The sequence below is a fragment of the Nomascus leucogenys genome, chromosome 4 (assembly GCF_006542625.1).
Source record: "Nomascus leucogenys isolate Asia chromosome 4, Asia_NLE_v1, whole genome shotgun sequence".
Lineage (NCBI taxonomy): Eukaryota > Metazoa > Chordata > Mammalia > Primates > Hylobatidae > Nomascus > Nomascus leucogenys.
In genome coordinates, this window is record NC_044384.1 from 91,176,244 (window position 1) to 91,192,954 (window position 16,711).

General features: G+C 48.8%; 2 protein-coding genes across 20 annotated transcripts in view; both read left to right on the forward strand.

The window, feature by feature from the left end:
* The window catches only part of CARS1 (cysteinyl-tRNA synthetase 1), a 56,013-nt gene extending 52,591 nt beyond the window's left edge, over window positions 1–3,422 (forward strand). For 5 of the 10 annotated variants that reach the window (XR_004029721.1, XM_030811450.1, XM_030811445.1 and 2 more), the window contains 3 exons: window positions 1,768–1,827; window positions 2,315–2,398; window positions 3,103–3,422. Coding sequence is in view for 6 of the 10 variants with exons in the window: in XM_030811450.1 (XP_030667310.1) it covers window positions 1,768–1,827; window positions 2,315–2,398; window positions 3,103–3,237 (279 nt within the window). In the remaining 4 variants the exon portion in view is untranslated. Of the gene's footprint in view, window positions 1–1,767; window positions 1,828–2,193; window positions 2,407–3,102 lie in introns of all 10 variants that reach the window. The other 5 variants (XR_004029722.1, XM_030811451.1, XM_030811446.1 and 2 more) reach the window with 3 other exon arrangements.
* Window positions 3,423–8,043: 4,621 nt separating this feature from the next.
* The window catches only part of NAP1L4 (nucleosome assembly protein 1 like 4), a 48,776-nt gene continuing 40,108 nt past the window's right edge, over window positions 8,044–16,711 (forward strand). For 2 of the 10 annotated variants that reach the window (XM_030811458.1, XM_030811455.1), the window contains exon 1: window positions 8,382–8,695. Coding sequence is in view for 1 of the 10 variants with exons in the window: in XM_030811453.1 (XP_030667313.1) it covers window positions 8,899–8,968 (70 nt within the window). In the remaining 9 variants the exon portion in view is untranslated. Of the gene's footprint in view, window positions 8,260–8,381; window positions 8,696–8,734; window positions 8,969–9,686; window positions 11,348–12,346; window positions 12,401–16,711 lie in introns of those variants that run through there. The other 8 variants (XM_030811456.1, XM_003278044.4, XM_004087862.3 and 5 more) reach the window with 8 other exon arrangements.

The window sequence follows — 16,711 nt, forward strand, 5'->3', positions numbered from 1 at the left end:
CCCAGCCCTGCACTGGCCCAAGGCACGAGGGGAGAGCTCATGCCAGATACCCCTAAGTGTGGGTGGCTGGAGTTTGCAGTGCTTTGGAGGAATAACAAACTGGAACTCTGGGGAAAGATCTAGACAGTGGTGAGTGGTCTGCAGGTCCATTCTGGTTGGCAGGTTGGGAAGAGCTGGGCATGCCCTGTGAGGTTGGCTGGTGTGACTGCCTCATCAGGGCCCCTCCCCATTCCATCACAGTCTCTCACCTAGCCTTGGGTCTCGCCTGCCGTGCTGTGCTGTGAGGTGGCCTAGTGCTGGCTGTGCAGACACCCTGGCTTGCTGCACTCCCTGGCAGAGTGCTCAGAAGCAGGAAGCAGAAAAGAGGAGCGCCGGGGTGGCCCAGCCAGAGCCTCACAGGCCTTGCACTCTTTGTGCTGGCCTTTCCACTGGCCACCTTGGCTGTGGCTTGTGACTTCTAGTAGCTCCTGTTTCCCAGCCAAGGGACTCTTACCTCACCAAGCTGCTGCAAGAAGGCATCCCCAGGCCCGAGGCACCATGGGGGAGGGGTCCTGCCTCTCCCTATACCATTCCCACCAGCACATAAACACATACTAACTTTTAAAGGGAAAAAGCAGAAATCCTGAGCACTGTGTCTCTGGTTCCTCCAAGCTCAGTGCCCAGCTCCTCCCCCACCTCAGCCCCTTTCCCTCAGCCAGCCCTGCTCTCCCTCCATCTACCTTGAAAGAGCTCCATCCTGTTGGCCCCAGCCCCATCCTGAGTCTCTGAGACCTTTGTGCCTTCCTGGTTTCTTTTCCCCAGCTCTGTGTGCGGCACCTCCCCAGGAGACCTTATCTGGTCCTGCAGCTTCTCCACCATCTATCATGTACCCAGTGGCCCAAAAACAGTTGTGCCCAGCTGCCTACCTGATAGCTCCACTGGGCCAGGAAGCATCTGAAACCTAGGCTGTCCAAAGGAAATGTGATTTTCAACTCCCCAAACTTGTTCCTCCTTCCTGCCATGGAGGACATGCCTACCTGATAGCTCCACTGGGCTGGGAAGCATCTGAGACCTAGGCTGTCCAAAGGAAAGGTGAAAATGTGATTTTCAACTCCCCAAACTTGTTCCTTTTCCGTCAGTGGAGGGCATGTCTGTTCGTGCAATGGCTCAGGCCAGAACCTCCCAAAGCAGCCAAGGGCCTCCCTCACCGGCACCCAGCCTGCTGGCTCCACTAATAAGCTCTCCCTGCAGCATCAGACTGCCCTCACCCCTGCTTGGATGCTGCCTGCTGGTTGGAGTGGGCTCTGGTCTCCTCACCTAGCCCCCAAGGCTGCCCTCCGCCCACCATCCCCATCCTGCCCTGGGGCTCTTGCTCCTTCCCAGGTACCCGAAGACCCACTCAGGGTAACCCTCACAGTGCTGTCCTGGTCATTGCCTGATGGATCCTCTCTCCTTGGGCCAGGCTCACCATGCTGGTCCATTTCTTCATGTTAGTGGTGCCTGGATCTTTTAGCATTGGTTCCGTTTGTCTGCCTGCTGCATACCTTTGCATCTAGGGCAGGGCCAGGCACTCAGGGATGCCGCTGAGGATCCCCAAAGGGAATGGAAGAGGGTCGGTGTGCTGCCCAGCACATGGGCTTGTCTCCCCACAGTGGGGAGGGCCTGGTCAGAGTTCAGCCCTCCATGCCAGGCCCTAGGAAAGGGGCTCGTTTTGCTAAACCTCTGACTCCGAGAGACCCAGCAGCCTGAGGCAGCCCTGTCTCATCTGGCTCTGTATTGCCCCTCCAGGTTGAAGAGGAGAAGAGGAAGAAGAAAGAGGAGGCGGCCCGGAGGAAACAGGAACAAGAAGTAATGCACTTTGTTTGGGAGTGAGGGCACTCCTGGGCAGGCGTGCACCCTGACCCCATGCCCTGTGGCTCTCTATGCCTCCGTGGACCTTAGCCAGGCCCCTGCAGACCCTCGCAGAAGGAGCTCCGCTTTCTGCCTCCACCACCCAAGGACTGCCAGGCCCTTCTCACATGGGGTGCAGGGAAGGCCTGGCCAAGGGGAAGGCTGTGCCATGTGGTCACAAGCTCCAAGACAGCGTTTATAGACTTATTACTATTAGGGTTTCTAGTAAGCTTTCCACTATTCCTGTAGAAATAACATCTGGTTTAATTTTAAATTCCTTGTATGTTCCCTCCACCTTGGCTTTCCCCTTCCCGTCTTTCATAGCACTCTGAATCTGAGGGCTTGGAAGCAAGTTGAGGGCTGGAGGTATGAGCAGATGTCGTTCACAGTGTGGAGCCCCAGGTGCTGCTCGCTGGCAGTGACTGTGCCGTGTTGCGTGTTCTAGGCAGCAAAGCTGGCCAAGATGAAGATTCCCCCCAGTGAGATGTTCCTGTCAGAAACCGACAAATACTCCAAGTTTGATGAAAATGTAAGCATGTAAGCATCCTTCTCTTCCATTCAGAACTTTATTAGACTGCATTAAATTGGGAGAACAGGAATTTTCAACCTTGGACAAGCAGATTTTCTGTCTGTAGAAAATTTGGAATCAAATCTGACACCTGCTTTAGGTCCAGGGCCTCGTGGCCCAACTACTGAGCTCCTTCCACAGCCCAGGCAGCTAGGCAAGCCTGTGCCAGGGCCCCCTCCACTGGCGTGACGAGCTCTGGTCCCCAGCCCTGGGAGTTGTGGCCCCAGGCCCTCACAAGCTGGCTGAAGTGCCATGGCACAGATAGGCCTCCTACCTCCAGGCTCTTCCTTCGTCATAGCAATTCACAGCCACTGCCTCCAAACCTCTAGGCCTCTCCCTGCTGGCATTTGGATGTGTTTGCTATGTACCTTTGGGCCAGCTATGTCAGAACTCAGCCATGGGTAGGCTCTGAGGGGCACAGTGCCCCTCACCTTAGGCAGGAAGCACCCCAGACTCTGGTCGCCTCTCTCCCATTCTTAGCTGCTAGAGCCAGCACTGCCAGATCAGTGCGCTGGCTCCACAGCAGGGTGGTGGCTGAATGTCCAAGCAAGAGGACATGGCTGCATCAGGGAGATGCACATTTTGAGACAGGAGGGCGAAGAAAGGGGAGTTGGGGTTACCCAGGTGCAGAGGAGACCAATAACCGCTGTGCTCTGGCTTTTCAGGGTCTGCCCACACACGACACGGAGGGCAAAGAGCTCAGCAAAGGGCAAGCCAAGAAGCTGAAGAAGCTCTTCGAGGCTCAGGAGAAGCTCTACAAGGAATATTTGCAGATGGCCCAGAATGGAAGCTTCCAGTGAGGGGGCACGGGACTGACTTTTTAAACCATTGTGGACTAGTGGCTCCTGTCTGCCTCAGTGACAACGCCCCAGTGCTCCAATCATGTTTACAGTCACCCTTGGGTCCTAAATTAAGAGTTGTGTTCATGTAGGTTCATGTCGTCGTTGGCTCTGAGACATTGATAATAAATTTTTCTGAACAGTGAGACCCTCTCTGTCTTGTTCTGCATGTTCAGCACTTGGCAGGAGGCCTGGTGGCCAGCCAGGGCCGCTTGGTCAGCAGGTCACAACTTAGGTGCTTGGGTCAGTTGAGCTGCTTCAGCTGGCCGAGGAATTTCTCCCCCATGCTGATGGCTATCGGCTAATCTCTGGTGTGTGGGCACATTTGGAGGTATTTGAGTAGGAAAAAGACAGGCTCAGACTGGCAGAGCCTGCTGAGCCCTAGACAAAGGCCGCTCAGTCTGCCCTCGGGTTCTGATGAATAAACACACTGCAGGTTTTCCTAGAGCCATTCCATACTGGGCAGCAGCACAGCGAGTGGCTCAGCAGGCAGGCCCCTGGCTAGCTGCCCAGAACTGCCGTTGGAGACAGCAAGTCCAGGATCTGCATGGCTAATGGGTGAGATGTGGGGGTGGTCTCAACACAGCAGGGGCCTTCTGTCCCCAGTGCCCAGTGTTGTCCTTGCCACCCTGCCTCCACACTTGGTTCACCTGAACTAAGAATCACCACCCAGACGCGAAGGTGCTTACCCATCCTTGGCTGAGGAGGGCGTAAGCAGAAGCCAGAGCCTGCTTCATGCCTGCGGAAGCTGGTGCCAGGCCATATCCATCGGGACAAAAGACAGTCATTGGTGCTGTGGACAGCCAGGGAGGGACACTCCACCCAGTGCACGTGGATGGTGGCAGCAGCCCCAGCATGGGGAGTGTGGCAGTGTTGGGTTGTGGTGCGCCAATTCTTTGTCCTTGCCCTCCGCATATGCATGCTGTTTACTGCAGTAGTGTGTGACACAGCAAAAGGCTGGAACCAGCATGTCTGTGCATCAGCAGGGTGCTTGGCACAGCTTGAGAGCACCCACCCAATTATGCAGGGAGCACTAAGGTTATAAATCAATGAGGACAGTCTCTGGGTATTGATAGGTCTGACTTTGAACCTTGTCAGTGTTTTATATATAAAAAAATTTAAACCAGCAAGAAAGAAAAGTCCCTCAAACAAAGTAAAACAAACATGTTCCAGTTATCTGTTGCCACTTAACAAATCACCCCAAAACTTCATGGCTGAAAACAACAACGATCATGTTAATAACTCATGGCTCTGGATTGACTGGGCTCAGCTGATTGGTTTTCAGTCGCAGGCAGATGGGGTCATCTCTAAGTCTGTGCCTGGGTCCCATACTAGGGCTGCTTGGGCACCTTTTATCTCTGTGTGGTCTCTCCAGCTTGGCGGCTTCAGAGTGGCTGATTTCTGTTGCAGCACCCTATAGCTCCAAAGGTGCAAGTCCTGAGAGAGAGAGAGACAGGAACTATATGGCCTTTTAGGATCTAACCTCGGAGGTCATGTCCTGACTTCCACCATCCTCCCTAGTGGAGGCCGTCACAAGGCCCACCTACATTCGTGGGGAGGGGGAGGCATAGACACTACCCTGTGATGGGCATTACTGGGTTCCAGAAGGGGTGGGAGATACTACTGCTGCTATTTCAGAAAGTACCATCTGGCACAAAAACATAAATTGGCAACCTCAAGAAAAGAACTTCAACTTTCTGAGAACTGGCCATTTTTTGCTACACATCTTTAATGGGGTATCTTCTAAGGTCAAAAAAAGTGCAGAAAAGTCAAACAATTCAATAGTTTTGTTGTTAGTAGTAACACTGGCATTGTAATTTTCAAACCCTATATGCCAAGACAAATAAGATCACTGACACCCAGGCTGGAGTGCAGTGAAGCAATCTTAGCTCACTGCAACCTCTACCTCCCGGGTTCAAGCTATTCTTCTGCCTCAGCCTCCCAAGTAGTTGGGACCACAGACACGCACCACCATGCCCAGCTAATTTTTGTATTTTTAGTAGAGATGGGGTTTCACCATATTGGCCAGGCTGGTCTTGAACTCCTGACCTCAAATGATCCGCCTGCCTCAGCCTCCCAAAGTGCTGGGATTACAGGCGTGAGCCACTGCGCCCAGCCTAGCAATCAAGTTTTTAATGTTTAATGTAAGAGGATAAAATATCAAAGAAGTCAAGGAAAATCACCTTACTATTAAATACGAATTAGAAAAAACAATATGAAGTAACTTGTGATTTTAAAAAGTAGATTGTTTCCTGGCTGTGTAGATGGGAAGGGTGGAGAAGCAAGGCAGCCCTGGTGGCAGTGAGCAGTCCCAGCCCCCATCTGGGCCTCTAAACCCCATGCCCCCACCCCCTGGAGAAATGGCCAGTTCCAGGTCTGCAGCAGCAGGAATAGCTGAGCCCAGACACTCTTGTGCCCCAAAAGGGGAGCTTCTGAACACCAGGAAGTCAGGTCAGGACACTGGACAAGCTAGTGACACATAGCAGCTGGGTGGTATGTGTCAGGGGCATTCTGCTGGGTGGAAAAGCCACCCCTGAAAGGTTGCATGCCGTGTGATTCCATGTAGATAACATTCTCAAAATCCAAGCTGTAGGAATAGAGAACAGATGGTGGTAGCTGGGGTTAAAGATGGTGGGGGGCAGGTGGAGGGGAGTGACTGCACAGGGACAGCAAGAGGTTGGGTTGGTGGGGAGAGCACTTCTGTGTTCTCGTTGCCATGGTGATCACACAAATCTGCATGTGTGATAACGTAGAGTCACATTGTACCAATGTCAGTCTCCTGTGTTGATCTTGAACTCTGGCCAGGCAAGGTGTGACCATCAGGAAACAAATTTTGCAGTTTTCTGGGAACCTATAATTACTTTAAAATAAGGCTTCAGGAGTTCCTACTGGCTTAGTTTGGGACAATTAGGAATTGAGAGCACACACACCCTCTCCTAAAACACAGATGGCCAGACAGGACTGAGCACGCTGTGTGGGTCAGGCCTCAACCATGCACCGGTCACCTCTGAGGGGTTTTTATGTTTTTTGTTTTAATTAGATTTTTTGTTTGGTTTTGTTTGTTTGTTTTGAGATGGAGTCTCGCTCTGTCGCCCAGGCTGGAGTGCAGTGGTGCGATCTCGGCTCACACTGCAAGCTCCGCCTCCCGGGTTCACTCCATTCTCCTGCCTCAGCCTCCGCAGTAGCTGGGACTACGGGCGCCCGCCACAACGCACGGCTAATTTTTTTGTATTTTTAGTGGAGACGGGGTTTCATCGTGTTAGCCAGGATGGTCTCGATCTCCTGACCTCGAGATCTGCCCACCTCGGCCTCCCAAAGTTCTGGGATTACAGGCGTGAGCCACCGCTCCCGGCCTCTTTTTTGTCTTTTTGAGACAATGTCCCCCTCTGGTTACCCAGGCTAGAGTGCAGTGGCCCAATCTCTGCTCACTGCAGCCTTGACCTCAGGGGCTCAGGTAATTCTCCCACCTCAGCCTCCCAAGTAGCTGGTATTACAGGCCTGAGCCACCACACCTGAGTAATTTGTTGTTGTTGTTGTTTTTGGAGCAGGGGAAGGGTGCTCTATGTTGCCCAGGCTGGACTTGTTGCCTCTGCCTCCCAGAGTGCAGGGTTTACAGGACTGAGCCACGGCGCTCCGCATTAATCTCTTTTTAGAGATTAGGTTTCACTATGTTGCCCAGGCTGGACTTGAATTTCTGGGCTCAAGGGATCCTCCTGCCTCAGCCTCCCAGCTTACCTCTGAGGTTTATAACCGACGCTATGTTCTTAATCCCTCAACCAGGAACCTTTAGATGGTTTCAAATTTTCCCCATTACAGGAATAACTTGCTAATAACAATAATAATTAGCAATGGTTTCAAAAGTAACCTCACCCCAAAAAAGAGAACGTTTCCGAAAAAAATGCACATTAGGCTTGAAGACCCCCAATGGCATGGTTGAAGATGGAAATAAACCAGCCTCAAAAGTCCCAGCGTAGGGGTTATTTTCCAATCAAATCGGATGCCTTTCTACAAAATGTGATGTGGACAGGCTGGGGCTGGTACCTTCACCCCAGCCCAGAGGGCACCATGAGAGGGAGAACAGGGCGGGCGAAACGGGCCAGCTCCTTCCCAGCCCTCTGCCCTGCTCTGCTTCAGGGGCCTGATCTGAGGGCCCAGTGCGCACTGCTTTTCCTCCTTGTCCGACAGGGTCTCCCGCAGGCCAGAACTAGGCTGCTGGGACACTACGGGGCTCAGGGCGTGGGGGAAGACGCAGGAAGTGGCTAGTCCCGTCGTGTCCGCGGAGGTGACCCAGCTCCGACCTCTTCGCAGAGGAAGTGTTCTCCAACCCGGGACCTGGGGGATGAGCAAGGGTTAGACTTAGGTCCCAACCACTAACGAGGCTGGCTGAAAACGGCTCCCAGGCGGAGGGGCCCCCCGCGATGTTCTCAAGGAGTAGCGCGAGGGGACGACACGGGAGGTGGGGTTCTCACATCAGCGGGCGCACGGAGTGCTGGAAGCACCGACCCGCCGCGGACGGGATTGAACTAGGGAAATGGGAGGGCGCAGGAGATAAAGACGGCCGGGACCCACGGAGAGAGGTGGTGCCCAGTGTCCCGCGAGGATGTAGTGCCACCCGGGGAGGGTCCCGGGAGCGCGGACCCGGGCCCGCCTGGAACCACACACGCGGTCTCCACCTCGCCCCGCCCCGTTTAAAGAGGCGGAGGAACCCAGGGCGCGCGCCGCGCGGAGGAATATTTGCATACGGCGCGGCGTTTCTTCGGAGGCTTCTGATTGGTTGCTGTCTGCGGCGCGAAGCGCAGTTGACTTGCGCTGCGCTCGCCCAATCGCAGCCCGTCTTGCTCGCGGAGAGAGGAGCTAGGAGCCTCGGCCAATGGGAGCCGGAGTTGTTGGAGGCCACGGCGGCGCAGCCCCAAAGTGAGCGAAGCTACGGTCGCCGCCACTGCCGCAGGAGGCGTGAGGTGCGGAGACACGGGTGCTGGGCCGGTAACGGCATGCTGGGGAGGGCGGCCGGGCCCGGACGGGCGGGAGGGGCCGCGGGTCTGGCGCGGGCGCGGCGGGCGGCCATCTCTGGAAGCCGCGGAGCGGTGGGGCAGGGGCGGGGCCGCGTTCTCGTCAGGGCAGGCAGCGGCGGCCGCGGCGGGGCCTGGGGCTTGGGGCCTGGAGCCCGGGCCTGGGGCGCTGGTGAGCGGCCCCTCCCAACTCCCGGCGCGCCTCGCCCGGCTGCCCGCCTCACTGAAGGTCAAGGCGCTTTGTTTTGCGCCACGGGCGGCCTCCTGGGCGGCGGCCCCGCGGAGGAGGCGAAGACGGCGAGAGGCGGCGGCCGCTCAAATCTCCCGCTAGCCCGGCCCGCCCCGCGTGCGGGGGCTGTGGCGGTTACACGGCCGAGCGCGCCGGGGCGTTCAGGCTTCCCATTTTTAAGGTGGAGACATCCAGGACCTCTTTATTAGATGTTTAGGAATTTGAGTTTTTCCGTAGGGCGATTGTCATCGTGAGCCTCTGTGGGGTCAGGCTGGGCTAACTGGGGTTTTGATGTCAATTTGGTGTGACCGAGGGCATGTCTGACGGGGAAGAAAGTCCTTGGCGTTGCTTCTTAGCTGTTGGGAGCTGTGCGGTGCGAGCGAGATGGGCGGCGTGCGCTCCCCGAGGACTGGCCTTAGACTAGTTACTCACGGGACTTGGTTTCCCAGCCAAGGTGGGCAGCAAGTCTGTTTACTATTTAAAACCGTCTTTCACAAGGGAAAAGCAAAATCTCCAAAAAAAAAATTGTACATGTTATGGATGAGAAAGTGCCATGCTTTTCTTTCAGGTCAGAGATGGTGGAAGAGGTCACATTTGTATTTTTTTGACCTGACCAGAGTCTTTGTTTTTTTCCATTTTCCCCTTCTGAATGCTTTCCGTTCACCCCAGCGAAGGATGGCCTGGTCATGATAAGACTTTCCACCGTCCAGTTCTCTAAGTCTGATTGCGGGGCAGGAGGCAGACATGTTTAGGGTCCAGTAAAGGGGACTCCAGCCTTGGGACCTTTAGACCCTAACGTGTGTGTCACATCACCTGCCTGGGTGACTGTGCGCTCCTCTGACAGGAAGGTCCGCCATTTCATTATGTTCTCGGAGGAATCGTCGGGGCACATTCGTCTGTGCTTTGGTTCGCATCCCCCAGTCTGTATTATTTTTTCTGTAGTAATCCATGCCTTATCCTCCTGCATTAGGTATACGGTATAAAAATAGACTTTTAAAAATTCTCTTACCTTAAAAATATACAAATATGTAGATTAGGTTGTTGGACCTTAAAGGTAAGTCTTTGTAAGTTACCGCCTTCCTGTAATAGTAACTATACCTCTAAATGACTAATACCTGCACTGCGCACCAGGGACTCCTTCAGCCTGTTTGCGTGTGTTAACTCATTTCATAATCTAATAACCTGTGAGATAGCTGCTATTGTTTTTCCATTTAACTACTCTGGAAGCTGAGGCCCTGGGGGGTTAGGTATAATGACTTGTCCGAGGTGACAAAGACCCAGGCAGTTTTAACTGTACCCAGGGTTACTGCTTCTGTAGAGGGAATGAAAGAAGTTTTAATGAGAAATTGTTTTCATCATTGTATTGAGCTTAACTGAACTCTAGCTTACGCGGTTTTGAGCTGGTTGATCGTTTCCATCTCAAAATTATCTTATTCCACAGAATGCCAAATGCCTCCTATAGTAGAATTTTGAGATTCAGACTGGGATGAGCAATTGCTAATGGAATAAATAATATGCAAATGTAAAATAAAGTTCAGAGAAAGGAACGTGGTGATAGAATGGTGAAGTATTCCAAAGATAAAATAAGTGACTACAGAGAGAGAGAAAATTAGTTATTTAGTAGTAGTTCACAAGTTTACTTAGAGATATTTTTACTAGAATTTCAGGGCCTTATGATGTGATTTTTATGAACCATTTTAACACGTTACTGCTTTCTTAAATAGCTGTTATTACATATCCAATTGCAGTCTTTTTTTTTTCCTGGTTGAGCAGTGTTACTGCTTCTGAATGTCTGCAGTTATTTGTGTCTATATGTTAGTATCTTAACACTTTTGTGAATTTTGTTGTGTAAGCTTTAAATCCGGTACTGTTTTTCAAAATGGATATGGAGTAGTCATTGGAGAAATTGATTGAATTCTTTGCAGTAGCAAATAAATTTTAATCATTTTTAAGTTTGATAACCTTGGTAAACTGAATTCTGAAACGTTTACACGTATTTTAGGATGTCCTCAAAATGTACAGGGCATTGTGTTTTGCAAATGAGCCGTTTAGCCATCAGATTCTTCTGTAGAATTTTGATCTTTTTGCCCATATGAGAGGTAGTTCTTATTTGTATGGAGGTTAAGTACCTGCGGTTGGGATGTGTTCATTACCACTTTACAGTATAAATTTGAACTTGAAACTGAAATGAAAACTTTTCCGTTAACCTGTCAGAGTTTTTAGTAGGCTCTTGTTACTGACCGCATGTTAATTCCCTTTGTTAGCTATTCGCAGCTAAGTGTGGGGACTGAAATCTTTATTTTGTTTTCCTTCTTTTGAGCAGTTGATAGTCTCTAGCATCAGGAGGAGGTGACCTCAAATATATATATGTATATATAGTAGTGCTTTTCTTCCTTCCCTTTAGTTGTCTGCAGTTTAAAAATTATTGTGATAAGTTTATGTTGTACTTCCAAAAATGTTGCCAAAGAGCCTATATTTTTCAGTTTGTTTTGGAAGAAAAACACTTTGTGGGCAAGAAGGTGATTTAAATTCCTGAGGGCCTAAGAGGCGTCAGCTGTGTATGAAATAGGCCAGTGCTGTTACTGCTTGAAACCATGATGGTTTATATTTGAATAAGACAGCAGAGATGAGCTTGTTGGGAGTTTGGCCTGAGATTGCTAGCTAAGGAATGCTTGCTTTTTTGCTTAAAGGGAAATGTGTTTTAGGCATCCAGAGTAAAAAGCTGATATTACTTGGTTTGATTCTTCGACCACTATGGTGATAGGAAGTAGCTGATCTCTGCAGGAAACTGCTGTTACCCGGCCTCAGCTGAATTTTTGTGGGACCTCTTGAGGTAAGCAAATTTATGCCTCCTGAAACTATAGTTGTAAGGTTTGTCTTTGAGCATATAGTAATGGAAAACCCTTATCAATAGGTAGATAGTAAATAATTTTATATTTGGCTGCTATGAAATTTTTAAGAAATAGTTTGTGGTGATATAAATTTGTTCTCATCTGGCAGTCATTGGTTTTCCACCCTGCCGTCTTAAGAGAGAACAGGGTTGCTTTACTTTGTTTGCCAGAGCTTTACATTTTGCATTTAGTAACAGAGGCATTGTGTTTTTGTAGTATGAAAACAACGAAAGATCACTTTGTGAACTTTACTTTTTGATTTTGACCACTTGCTGTGTAGCCTTAAATTTCTTAGGAGTATCCCCTGTTAACTGTTAAAAACGAAATGTATGTTCATTTCATGTCCTTGGGACTTTTAAAAATAAACTGTGCATTATCCGGAAAAGCCTGTTCAAAAACCAGATGAGATGATTTGTTTAATTTGTGGTAGAAAGAATGACTGTACACTTTTATGTGCAGAGGTTTTAAGTATAATAATTAAAATAGTACTTGTTTACTCAGTTACTGAAAAGTAGCTTTCAGTGATTTGCATCTGTTTACTTATTCATGAGGATCTTCTGTGTGCTGGGCACAGTTCTAGGTACTGGGGCCTCCCGCTGAATAAAACAGAAGTCTTTGCCCTTGTTTCTGCTATGGGAGACAGACGAACAAGTTAAATGGTGGCAGGTGCTTTTGAGAAACAGTGGAGAGGAGTAGGGACTTTGGTGGTTGCAATTTGAAATAGGTAGAGAGGGAAGTGCCTTACTGACAAGATGACAAGATCTTTTAATATGTACTGGATTAAGAAGTTAGCCTTATTGAGTCGTATACTAATGAACTGCCCAGAAAAGAAGGGTGGAGGAGATGGGAGTGCAGCAGTGAAGACTGCTGCACCACAAGTAAAATGTAGTGTTTTGGTTAAGGAAAGGAAATCATTTTTTACTTTCTTCTTGAAACCGCAGGGCTTGGCACCCCACAAGTCTCTGAAGAGGTAGTCTGCTGCTGTTTGGAGACAGGTATTTCAGTAGATCTTGTAACCAAACATGAATGACTAAGGCAGTGTCTCTCCTCTGTGTCTTCAGAAACTGCTTGAGATGTGTGCGTGCGGTCCCAGACACCATGCGTGCTGCGTACTGGTAACACAGAGACAAGCTGTCATTTGGTAGCAGTGAGTTAAGCAAAGATTTCTTGGCAACCAGTCTCATCCCAAGTCTGTTGCTGGGTCTGGGACTTCTGTATTGAGCAAGCAGACAGGGTCCCTGCCCTCGTGGAACTTGTTCTTCAGTGGGCAAACATGTATTATTCATTGCTTTTTTTTTTTTTTGAGATGGAGTCTCGCTCTGATACCCAGGCTGGAGTGCAGTGGCACGATCTCGGCTCACTGCAGCCTCTACCTCCCAGGTTCAAGCAATTCTCCTGTCTCAGCCTCCCAAGTAGCTGGGATTACAGGTGCTCACCACCACACCTGGGTAATTTTTGTGTCTTTTTAGCAGAGACAGGTTTCACCATATTGGTCAGGCTGGTCTCAAACTCCTGACCTCAGGTGGTTTGCCCACCTGGGCCTCTCAAAGTGCTGGGATTACAGGCGTGAGCCACCATGTCCAGCCTATTCATTGCTTTTAAACATTATCATGGCCCTGGCATGGTGGCTCATGCCTGTAATCACAGCACTTTGGGAAGCTGAGGTGGGCAGATCACCTGAGGGTCAGGAGTTTGAGACCCTCTCCAGCCTGGGCAACAGAGTGAGACCCCACCTCAAAAAACAACAACAACAATAACAAAAAAGCACAAAACATTATCATGGAAAGTTTAACAACATGATTAACTTCTGCTCCTGGAGAGTGGTAATGATAGACTGGATCAGGAGTCTACTGGCCTGGGCAATAGAAATGAAATCTGGACTGTCTCAGGGCTTTGTATAATTGCCAGGTTTTGTGGGTGGGGATGTTGGGGTGTCCTACAGGGGTATCTTGATTCCTTCTGAGAGCAGATCATTTCTTTGTCCCTTCTGATGTCCTAATCTAAAACATCCAGTAGCCCCGGAGGATTTGAACCTGTGCCCAATGGCTGGTCAGACTCCCTCTTGGATTGAGAATGTTGGATTGCCATTCCTCAGACTGAATGTGGGCCAAGCAATTGTGCTTTAGAAATTTATCTTAGAGGCCGGGTGCGGTGGCTCATACCTGTAATCCCAGCACTTTGGGAGGCTGAGGCAAGTGGATCACCTGAGGTCGGGAGTTCGAGACCAAGCCTGGCCAACGTGGTGAAACCCTGTCTCTACTAAAAATACAAAAAAAAAAAAAAAAAAAATTAGCTGGGCATGGTGGTGGGCACATGTAATTCCAGCTACTTGGGAGGCTGAGGCAGGAGAAACCGGGAGGTGGAGGTTGCAGTGAGCCAAGATCGCGCCACTGCACTCCAGCCTGGGCAACAAGTGCGTAACTATCTCAAAAAAAAAAAAAAAAAAAAAAAAATTATTACCATCCCTAATTTTGTTAGGATTTATAGGATGTAAGGAAATTATAAGGAGTCTTGTAAAAACATTAATTACATTTGAATTAATTTTAATCCTTCAGTTATCTCCCATAAAGACATTGAGGACCTTTGAGTTTATTAAGACAGAGTAAATATATAAAAGTTTTGGGGAGTACGACCACACTCTCTAGCTTTGTCTCTCAAACATGGCCTAATTTTTTTTCTTTCTTTTTTTTGAGACAGGGTCTGGCTCTGTCACCCAGGCTGGAGTCTAGTGGGGCAATCTTGGCTCACTACAACCTCCGCCCCCCAGGTTCAAGCAATTCTCCTGCCTCAGCCTCCTGAGTAGCTGGGACCACAGGCGTGTGCCACCATGCCCAGCTGATTTTTGTATTTTTAATGGAGATGGAGTTTCACCGTGTTGGCCAGGCTGGCCTCCAACTCCCGACCTCATGTGATCTGCCCGCCTTGGTCTCCCAAAGTGCTGGGATTACAGGCATGAGCCACTGTGCCTGGCCATGGCCCAATTTTATAGTTACTCTTGCTATAGAGTAGATGTTTTCAGTTCAAAATTAGGAATTTAAGGTTATATTTTGTTACAAAAATCTTTTAAAATTTCATATGAAAACAGTTGTTTGGGGTATAAGGAAGTTAATCCATAAATAGGATTGTTACACTGTCTAATATAAATAAAAGAACATTTGTGTCATCATGGGAATTCTTTTATTTTTTTTTCCTTGACCCAATTAACTGGGTGAAAATTTGCTTGCCAGTTCAGATTTAGAATTGTAGACGCAGTTAAAGTTTTTGACCTTGGGAGGGAACCTGAACTTTAGAAAACTTAGAACATTCTTTTGCCTGGTATCCCTTTCATAATTTAACTTGATTGTCTTTTATTTATTTTTAGTTATTAACACAAAATTATATTTATGATGTATAATGCGATGTTTTGAAGTACTATACGTTGTGTAATGGCTAAGTCAAGTTAATTCACATTAGGTGTATACTGATTCTGACAAGAACACTTAACATCTACTCTCAGCAATTTTTCAATTATTTGATACATTGTTGTTAACTGTAGTCACCAGGTTGTATAGATCCCTTGATTGCCTTTTAAAAGTGAGAGAACCTTCTGGATGAGTCTTCGGGCTGTGGTTTTATAAGACTAGTATTAAACTGAACATAACATTTAAAACAAACGGATATTTATTTTCCTCAAACGTGTATATTTGATAGTTCCTTATAACTTTCTGTTTTAAGGCTGATAGGGATTGATAAACAAAAATAAATAATTTGTTGTGCTGAAATTTGACTGAACTCTAGCTTGTTTATTTTATTTTTTTTTTTGAGACGGAGTCTCGCTCTGTCGCCCAGGCTGGAGTGCAGTGGCACAATCTCGGCTCACTGCAAGCTCCGCCTCCCGGGTTCACGCCATTCTCCTGCCTCAGCCTCTCCGAGTAGCTGGGACTACAGGCGCCCGCCACCACGCCCTGCTAATTTTTTTTTTTTTTTGTATTTTTAGTACAGACGGGGTTTCACCGTGGTCTCGATCTCCTTACCTCACGATCCGCCCGCCTCGGCCTCCCAAAGTGCTGGGATTACAAGTGTGAGCCACCGCGCCCGGCCGAACTCCAGCTTGTTTATAATACCACCACTCTACATTGTCTTTCCTTATACAGGTTGAGCAATCCTGATCCCAGAATCAAAAATCCAAATGCTCCAAATTCTGAAACTTTGTTAGTGTTGACATTAACGTTAAAAGTGGAAAATTTCGGCCGGGCGCAGTGGCTCACGCCTGTAATCCCAGCACTTTGGGAGGCCGAGGCGGGCGGATCACGAGGTCAGGAGATCGAGACCACGGTGAAACCCCGTCTCTACTAAAAATACAAAAAATTAGCCGGGCGTGGTGGCGGGCGCCTGTAGTCCCAGCTACTCGGGAGGCTGAGGCAGGAGAATGGCGTGAACCTGGGAGGCGGAGCTTGCAGTGAGCCGAGATAGTGCCACTGCACTCCAGCCTGGGCGACAGAGCAAGACTCTGTCTCAAAAAAAAAAAAAAAAAAGAAGTGGAAAATTTCACACCTGACTTCATGTGATGGATCACAGTTAAAACTTTGTTTCATGCACAAAATTATTTAAAATATTGTATAAAATTAACTTAAGTCTATGTGAATAAAATGTGTAGGAAACATGAATGAATTTCATGTTTAGATTTGGGTCCCATCCCCAAGCTACCTGATCATGTTTATACAAATATTCTAAAATCTGAAACTTCTGGTCCCAAGCATTTCAGATGAGATACTCAACCTGTATAAAGGGTGCAGTGTTTAAAGTAACTTGATTTGTTGGTTTCATATCAAGGAATAGATGTATTCTATATGCATGGCAGTTACAAAAGTGAAAAGAAACCTGGCCTGCTGTTATGTACTAGGCAATTTGTCTCCATTAACAGTTTCTCAGGTAGCCACTGTCTTCTAGTTTGTGGATGATGAAACTGAGGTCCAGAGGAAGTTTATGCAGAAGAGCATGAGTGGGAATGAGTATGGGGAAGTAGACAGGGCCTGAATTGGTAGGAATGTGTATTCTGCAGAAGGTGACGGGGGACCATTGAAGTGTGTTTGTTAGTTTTTTGTTTGTTTGTTTGTTTTTTGAGACAGTTTTGCTCTTGTTGCCCAGGCTGGAGTGCAATGGCGAGATCTCGGCTCACTGCAACTTCCGCCTCCTGGGTTCAAGAGATTCTCCTGCCTCAGCCTCCTGAGTAGCTGAGATTACAGGCATGTGCCACCATGCCTGGCTAATTCTGTATTTTCAGTAGAGACAGGTTTCTCCATGTTTGTCAGGCTGGTCTCGAACTC